The sequence below is a fragment of the Pristiophorus japonicus genome, chromosome 4 (assembly GCF_044704955.1).
Source record: "Pristiophorus japonicus isolate sPriJap1 chromosome 4, sPriJap1.hap1, whole genome shotgun sequence".
In the NCBI taxonomy this organism is placed as follows: Eukaryota; Metazoa; Chordata; class Chondrichthyes; family Pristiophoridae; genus Pristiophorus; species Pristiophorus japonicus.
The window spans coordinates 130,210,127-130,218,580 of NC_091980.1; the positions used below are offsets into that span (position 1 = coordinate 130,210,127).

General features: G+C 44.9%; 1 protein-coding gene across 1 annotated transcript; it reads left to right on the plus strand.

Annotated features, from left to right (window-relative positions):
* Positions 1–1,858: 1,858 nt before the first annotated feature.
* On the plus strand, positions 1,859–4,389 carry LOC139262573 (ferritin heavy chain B-like). The gene is made up of 4 exons (XM_070877736.1): positions 1,859–1,960; positions 3,384–3,530; positions 3,747–3,872; positions 4,234–4,389. Exons 1-4 carry the CDS (start codon positions 1,859–1,861, stop codon positions 4,387–4,389), a joined length of 531 nt encoding a protein of 176 aa, XP_070733837.1.
* The last annotated feature ends 4,065 nt before the right edge of the window (positions 4,390–8,454 follow it).

An 8,454-nucleotide genomic window follows, 5' to 3' on the forward strand; every position in this document is an offset into this window, starting at 1 on the left:
TTGCCGCACTGTTCGAAGGGCAGTACTGAGTGAGCACCACACTGTCGGAGGGGCAGTACTGAGGGAGCGCTACACTGTCAGAGGGGCAATACTCACAAGATTCTGCACTATCGGAGGGGCAGCACTAAGGGATTGCCACACTGTCTGAAGGGCAGTTCTGAGGGATTGTTGTACAATCTCATGTTTGATACAGGTGGGTCAACTGTGCTCATTGGTGACATCTCCCCCGAAAGGGTAGTGCCTGTGGTGTGATTGGTGGCTCCGGATCTGAATCACTGCCGCACTCTCTGCCCTATCTAAAGCAGAGTTCTAATCCAAGGGAACACCTCTCATCAGCTCATCCAGGACTGAACCACTTCTGCACTGAAACCAGACGTCATGGCTTTGAATCTCCGGGATACACCAGCATGAAAGGTCAATGACCAGAGGGGAGAGATGAGGACGATTATTTTAACGCAGCGAGTCATTGTGATCCGGAACGCGCTGCCTGAAAGGACGGTGGAATCAGATTCAACAGTAACTTTGAAGAGGGAATTGCATATATACTTGACAAAAGTTGCAGGGCTATGGGGAAGGAGCTGAGGAGTGGGACTAATTGGATCACTCTTTTAAAGTGCCTGCACAGGCACGATGGGCCGAATAGCCTCTTTCTGTGCTGATAGAATCTATGATGAGCCAGACAGTTAGAGCATATCTGAGCCTCATCATTTCAATCAGATTTAAATATTCTTTCGCCTCACTGAAAACCGACTGTAAAAGGACACGTCTAACACATCAAATTGAGGGGCAGGAAAAGATCAGCTGGTCCATCAAGCCTGCCCCAAAACATTCCGGAGCAAATCATAGAATCATAGAATGGGTACAGCACAGAGGGAGGCCTATCGGCCCGTCGAGCCCATGCCCGCTCTCTGCAAGAGCACTTCAGCTAGTCCCACTCCCCCGCCCTGCCCCCACAACCCTGCTATTAATTTTTCCTTCATGTACTTATCTAATTCCCTTTTGAAAGCCACGATTGAGTCTACCCCCAATACCCTCTCGGGCATTGCATTCCAGATCCCAACCACTCGCTGTGTAAACATGTCGCCTTTGGTTCTTTTGCCAGTCACTTTAAATCTGTGTCCTCTGGTTCTCGACCCTTCTGCCAATGGGAACTGTTCCTGTCTATCGACTCTGTCCAGACACCTCATGATTTTGAATCCCTCTATCAAATGGAGATGTGGGTGACAATGTGTTCAGTAATGTTCACTCCCTCTCATTTTCACTCAATATATTGAATTTTATCAGGCATCATTCCATGAGAATAAAAATGACACATCGTTGATGCCCCCATGTAGCCAATCCTCAGACACATGCCCATTCTCTATATTCGAACTGGGGGAAGTTCACACCACCCACAAGATGGAATTCCCATTCCACTGGCCAATGCTTGGTTTGTAAATGCACCAAGACGACTTGATTGCTTTGAATATTGTCTCAGTGCCACAGAAACTTGCAAGTAACAAACTTCGCCAGATTATGAAAAACCCCTTTGGCGAAAGTAGAAAATTATAATTTCATTCAAGTGAGAGCGTTAAACAACGGCACACTTTCAGATTTGAAGACGTTCAAGGAATCCAAAGGCGGTGACATCACCAAGACTGATCTCCCCCAGCACCCTACCGCAAATCCCCTCTCCTTTGTTAATTGGTGCCTCAATTCAGGGAAGATTCTTGATTGGCTCTGAGGGATTGTCAATCATCATTAGTGATGTCATACCCTGTTTGAATGCAGCTGTTCTAATAGTATAAATACAGGAGCTTGTGCAAGACAGAGTGAGATCCAGAATTGTGCAGAGAATAGTGAAATATAGTTAGTGAAGATGGCCTGCCAAGTATGTCAGAATGACTGCAAGGACTGTGAGGCTGCTGTCAACAAGCAAATCAACATGGAGCTCTGTTCCTCCTATGTTTATCTCTCCATGGTGAGTTGTGTATTCCTTGTTGCTGCATTCTGAAAAGTTGTTAATTCTCCAGTTCAATGAATTGGCTTTAAGTTGTATTTCTCTGGACTTCCTTCCCTGGGGGAGCAGAGTCTTTGGGCAGTGAGGACTTCAGGTTTTTAATACAGGGGATCATGTTGAGGTCATGGACTGCTCCCTGTAGCAGCTGTCCTCCTATTTAGGTTTAATATTGGAAACCAGCTCAGCTGCTGCCTGAGTGTGACAGAAGAGCACAAACCTGGTCAGGGGCCTGTTGACCTGAACAATGTTCAGTTTCAGTGGGGGACTGCAGTGAGTGAAATGTGGGTAGGTTCTCACTAGTGCTCATTAAATGGAAGTCATGTATTGAGAATCCTGGTGTTGGAGCCCTGTTCACTGCTGAGATCTTTATTGCACTATTGCTGTGTAAACTACTGGAGTAGAAGATTTTTCTCACTCCATGCCCAAACTTTGACTTAGAATGGAAGAATAATCATTTCTATAATGCCTTTGACTAACTTGGAATATCCAAAGTGCTTTGTAGCCAATGGAGTTAAGTGTAGTTACCTGTTATGTGGGAAATGCAGCAGCCAATTAGTGCACAGTATGCTCCCCCAAACTGAAATTAGATAATGATCAGATCATCTGTTTTAGTGGTGTTGGTTGAGTGATAAATATTAGCCAGGACACTGCAGAGAGCTCCTTGCAGTAGTATCTGGAACATGGAGAAGGCTTGAGGGACCAATGGCTGACTCCTGTCATTCACTAAGATCATTGCTAATCTTGGATCTCAACTCCACCTCCTGCACTGTCCCCACATCCTATGCTATCCAAAAATCTATTGCTCTTGCATATTCTCAATGACTGGAATTCTCTCCCCCAGGAGCTGTGGAGGCTCAGAGTTGTAACTGAGTGAAGAAATTCCTCCTCATTGCAGCCCTCAATTACTGACCCCTGGTTCTAGACTCTCCAGCAAGGGGAACCATTCTCCCTGCATCCAATCCTTCAAGCCCTGTAAGAATTTTGTACATTCCTAATGACATCACTTCTCATCCTTTGAATCTCTAGAATAGAGGCTCAGTCTGCTCAATCTCTCCTTGATCTTTCACATCCACCTGATGACTGACACACTCTTGTGTGAATGACCAGAAAGTAGAGGAGGTATTACTTATCCAGGAGTAGAATTTAGTTTGACTGGACATGAAATATAATCCTGAACTTTTGGTTTATATGTTCAACCAGCAAAGGAAAAACTTTCATCATGCTATGGGGAGGTGAGGCTCAACTCCAACTGATGAAGTCAATGGCATTTTGCTAGTTTACAAATGGTGTCTATCTTTTAAGAATTCACTCACTTGGGGAAAAATAACTTTCATTGTATATGAAGATCAAGGTCTAAATAAGCTGTCTTAATTTCTCTCTGCAGTCCTTCTACTTTGACTGGGATGATGTTGCCCTGTGTCACTTTGCTGAGTTCTTCAAGGAGCAGTCACATGAGGAATGTGAGCATGCTGAGAAACTGATGCAATTCCAGAATTGCTGTGGGGGATGGATCATCTTGGTGGACATCAAGGTTGGAGTCAATTATCAAGTGGCCTTCTGTCTGGATACCCTGAGACCTGATTGTTTCAAATACCTCCTAAAGCAATTGATTCCATGGTTGTGGCAGTGGATTCAGTAATTCTATTTTTATGGTAAAATGGAATTCTGGTTGCTTTTTCATCCTATTTTCCTTGTAATGTTTTGTTTGTTCCATTGTAAGTGAACTACCTGTTACTTTCCTCTTCAGAAACCAGAGCAGGATGAATGGAGCAATGGTCTGGATGCAATGCAGAGAGCTCTTCAGATGGAGAAGAATGTGAACCAGAGTCTGCTGGATATGCACACAATCTCCACTGGGAGCACTGACCCTCATGTAAGTTCCTCATGTGGGTTTCTGGGTAACTTGGAGGTGGTGGAACATTGCTATCTGAGCTGTTTCAAAAGTGCTCCATGCCCAATATCTTTGTTTTTGTCGGGGTGGGGGGGGGTTCTTCAGGGGGTGGTGGAGAGGACTGTGAAGTTGGCCTACTGTGGACATTGAGAAGTAAATGTGTCCCAATGTTTCCAGGATCTAAGCTCATTGTACAGGAGTTACTAGATCATTAGAGCAAATGTACATCAATCTCAATTGCCCTACTTGACACTTCTCCACTCTTAGAGGATTAAAATTCCAACTCTAGGGGATGCTCTGATCCATAGCTGCTACTGGCCATAACTTGTTTCACTCCTTTCAGTTGTGTGACTTCCTGGAGACTCCCTACTTGGATGAACAAGTTAAGATGATCAAGAAGCTTGGAGATCACATCAGCAACCTGAAGAGACTGGGAGGCCCTGAGAATGGCATGGGAGAATACCTGTTTGATAAGCACACCCTGGAGGCGAGTGACTAAACTGACTGATGGGATCAAGATTATTATACTTGGTCCTTGTATTTATATAATCAGACCCCTGTTCTGAGGGAATTATGCCTTGTGACTTTGTGTAAAGAGCTGAGACCTGTCACTGAATAAATGGAAATGCTGGAGTGTGCTTTCAGTTTGAGTGGTTGCTCATTTTTCATTTTACTTAACTTGGTTTACATCAAACAAGAATTATGTTGATCTGAGGAACAGTTATGAGATTCAGTCCTATGAAATGTGTTTATTCTCTAGTGTAATGTTGCTATATTGACTAGGATATGCAGGCACCTGTTGTAAGATCTAAAATGTTCAAGGGTGTGGTCAGATAACTGACCACCCCATGGGATATTGGCCCAGTGACAAAAAGCATGATTGGAGGTATGTATTAAGATGTTTAAGGAGGGATCTCCAGAGCTGGGGACTTAAGCTACATAAAATTGACTGTTCCTGCTATCTCCCCTTGCATAAATGACAATTCAATCCAACAAGAAACAGGGGGCCGATTTGCCATTAAATCATTGTTGCACCATTTCAATCCAGTGAAGAAAAAGTCCTGGATTAGCTTCCTATTTTGTGTATCTGTCTTGTGAAGTTGTTGTTGTGTAGCTGCACTAGATCCTGTTCAGTTATCCATGTAGTTAAGTAATGTGATTCACCACTGCTGCTGTAGCCTTTCTGTTAAGCTTTGTCGGCAGACAAGCAATGTCTCAGCTCATGGAACTCTGCCCACTACAATTGGGCGAGGAGGGAAAGCAACAAGTGATATCAGCTTGCTGTCACAGCTTCATTGGTTAGTGCGGATACCCTAGTGGGTGTGATTCCTTGTGTTTATCGAGCTTCTCCTTAAATGTATCTATACACTTGGCATTCAGAATTATTACTGCGGGTAGCTCAGTAAATGCACTGCTGCTGCAGATTTTGTGTTCAAATGTGTGCGCAATGAAGTGAGTAACAGCTATCGACATCAGCAATGTCTGAGCTCAAGGACAGCATTGATTGCCTCTCCCTAATTGCCCTTGAAAAGGTGCTGGTCAGCCATATTCTTGAACTGCTGCAGCTTTGGTGGGAAGGTACTCCCAGTGCTTTTAGGCAGGGAGTTCCTGGATTTTACTGCAGTGACAAAAAAGGAACTGCGATATATTTCCAAGTCAGGTTGGTGTGTAACTTGGAGGTGATAGTATTCCCTAACTTCTGCCCTTTTCCTTCTAATTGCTAGAGCTTGTGGGATGGCTTGTGCTGCTGAAAAAACCTTGGCAAGTTGCTGCAGTGCATCTTGTTGGTACACACTGCAGCCATGGTGTGCCATTGTTGGAAGCAGTGAATTTGGATGGGGTGCCAATCAAGTGGGCTGCTTTGTCCTAGATGGTGTCGAGCTTCTTGATTGTCTCGCTCAACCAGGTAATTGGAGAGTATTGCACCACACTCTTGACTTGTGCCTTGTTGATGCTGGAAAGACTTTAGGTTGTCAGGAGGTGAGACACTTACTCAAAATACCCAGCCTCTGGCCCGCTCTTCCTACCTGAATATTTATGCGTCCAGGCTAGATAAATTGAAGATTAGTGGTGACCCCCAGGGGCTGATGCTGGGGAATGCAGCAACAGTGAATGTTAAGGGAAGGTGGTTAGATTCTTGCTTGTTGCAGATAGTCGTTACCTGGCACTTGTGTGGTGCCATTGTTACTTGCCCATTATCAGCCCCACACTGAATGTCATCCAGTTATTACCTCATATGGGCATAGTCTGCTTCATTGTCTGATGTGTTCCATTTGCAACACAACACTGGAATCATCAGTAAACATCCCCACTTCTGGCCTTTTATGATGGAGGGAAGGTCATTGATGAAGCAGCTTAAGATAGTTGGGCCAAGGACACTACCCTGAGGAATTCCTGCACTGATGTACTGGGGCTGAGATGATGGACCTCCAACAAGCACGACTATCTTTGTACTAGATATGACTCCAGCTCGTTGAGCGTTTCATATATTTGTATTGACATCAATTTTACGAGGATACAAGATGCCGCACTCCGTCAGATGCTGCCTTGCTATCCAAGGCAGTCACTCTCTCCTCACCTGGAATTCAGATCCTTTGTAGATATTTGGACCAAGGCTGCAATGAAGTCAGGAGCCGAGTCGTCCTGGCACAACCCAAACTGGGCATCGGTGAGCAGATTATTGTCGGCAAAATCTTCATCACTTTGCTGATAATTGAGGTAATTGGCTTGACTGGATTTGTCCTGCTTTTTCTGGACAGGATGTACCAGGGCAGTTTTTTTTACATTGTTGGGTAGATGCCACTTGTGTCTGTACTGGAAGAGCTTGGCTAGAGGCGTGTGCATGAATTTACAGATTGTGGTGCAATACAATTCTGCAACTGCTGACTGCCCACAATGTCTCATCGATGCCCAGTTTTGAGCTGGTAGATCTGTTTTGAATCTATTCCACTTAACACTGGTCGAGACACTCACCATGAAGAAAGGTGTCCTCAGTGTGAAGACAAGTCTTTGTCTCCAAACGGACTGTGTGGTAATCACTGCTACCAATGCTGTCATGGACAGATGAATCTGTGATAGTTGATTGGTGAGGACATGTTTAGTAAGTTTTACCCTTGTGTTCATTCTCTCTCCATTGACTCAAGCCCAATCCGTCAGCGATGTCCTTCAGGATTCAGCCAGCTTGGTCAGTGCTATCGAGCCCCTCCTTGGTGATGGACATTCAAGTCTATTGCTAATATCAGTGCTTCTTCCAAGTAGCCTTCATGGTGGAGTACTGACTCATCAGCTGAGGGAGGGCGGTAGTTGGTAATCGGCAGGAGGTTTCCATGCCCATGCTTGACCTGAACATATGGGACTTGATCGGGTCCAGAGTAACAGTTGAGGACTCCTATTGCTATTCCCTCCTGACTGTGTACCACTGAACCGCCACCTCTGGTGGGACAGGACATACGCAGGGATGGTGATGGAGGAATTTGTGCCATTGGCTGAAAAGTATAATTCTTTGATTATGTCGGGCTGTTGCTTGCCTAATCTGTGGGATAGCTCTCCCCATTTTGGCAGAAGATACCAGATGTTAATGAGGAGAACTTTGCAGGGTCGACTGGGCTGGGTGTACCATTGTCATGTCAGAAACCAGTGCCGATGTCGATGCAGGGTGGTCTGTCCTGTTTTATTTTTTTTGTTTCTCGTAGTGGTTTGTTATAACTGAGTGGCTTGCTCGGCCTTTTCAGAGAGCAGTTAAGACTCAAGCACATTGCTTTGAGTTTGGAGTTGCATATAGGCCAGGTGAGGTAAAGACGGCAGATTTCCTTCCTGTAGGACATTAGTGAAGCAGATGGGTTTTTATGACAATCCGATACGCCCCTGGGCAACATTACTGATACTAGCTTTTAATCCAGATTTTAATTTAATTAACTGAGTTTAAATTCTCCAGCTGTCGTGGTGGGACTTTGGATCATTAGTCTAGGCTCTGGATTACTCGTCCAGTAACCTAACCACTGTTAATGTTGTGTATGCATGCCTGTTTACTGTGTGATGTCTGTCACACTGTTATGCAACACTGAATGTGGTGCTGCTGCTGGAGACCTAAGGGTTACCTGCACACTGCAAGTAAGCCAGTGTAAAAAGGAACACACAGCTTATTGTCTTCACTCAGGAGCTGCAAACAAAGGACTGCAGGTCTGCACAGTTTAAGTATCATACCCTGCCTCGTGGAGTCATTACTAAAGGTGCCTACATACACTACAACTGGCGACGGGAATACAAGGTCACAAAGTACATGCTCAACATGTCTAACCTCAGTAACTTTCAGCAATTTACAGATGGGTAAGATTGGGATGCTTTTGTGGAAAGATTGTATCACTTCTTTATAGCCAATGACCTGGACGGGGACACACCAGCTACACTACCGAAGAAATGCAGGGCCACCATCTACGGTCTCAAGGACTTACTCGCCCAGGAGAAGGCAACCACCAAGAGCTATGAGCAACTTGTAACAATCAAACCGAAAGAAAGCATCCTCACAGCCAGGCACTGGTTCTACACTTACCGGTGACCTGAGGGC

Excerpts from the sequence above, each read along its gene's own strand:
- LOC139262573 (XM_070877736.1), top strand. The coding sequence starts at position 1,859 with ATGGCCTGCCAAGTATGTCAGAATGACTGCAAGGACTGTGAGGCTGCT. Across the intron at positions 1,961-3,383 it reads CCTATGTTTATCTCTCCATG|TCCTTCTACTTTGACTGGGA; the intron begins GTGAGTTGTGTA and ends TTCTCTCTGCAG. Across the intron at positions 3,531-3,746 it reads TCATCTTGGTGGACATCAAG|AAACCAGAGCAGGATGAATG; the intron begins GTTGGAGTCAAT and ends TTTCCTCTTCAG.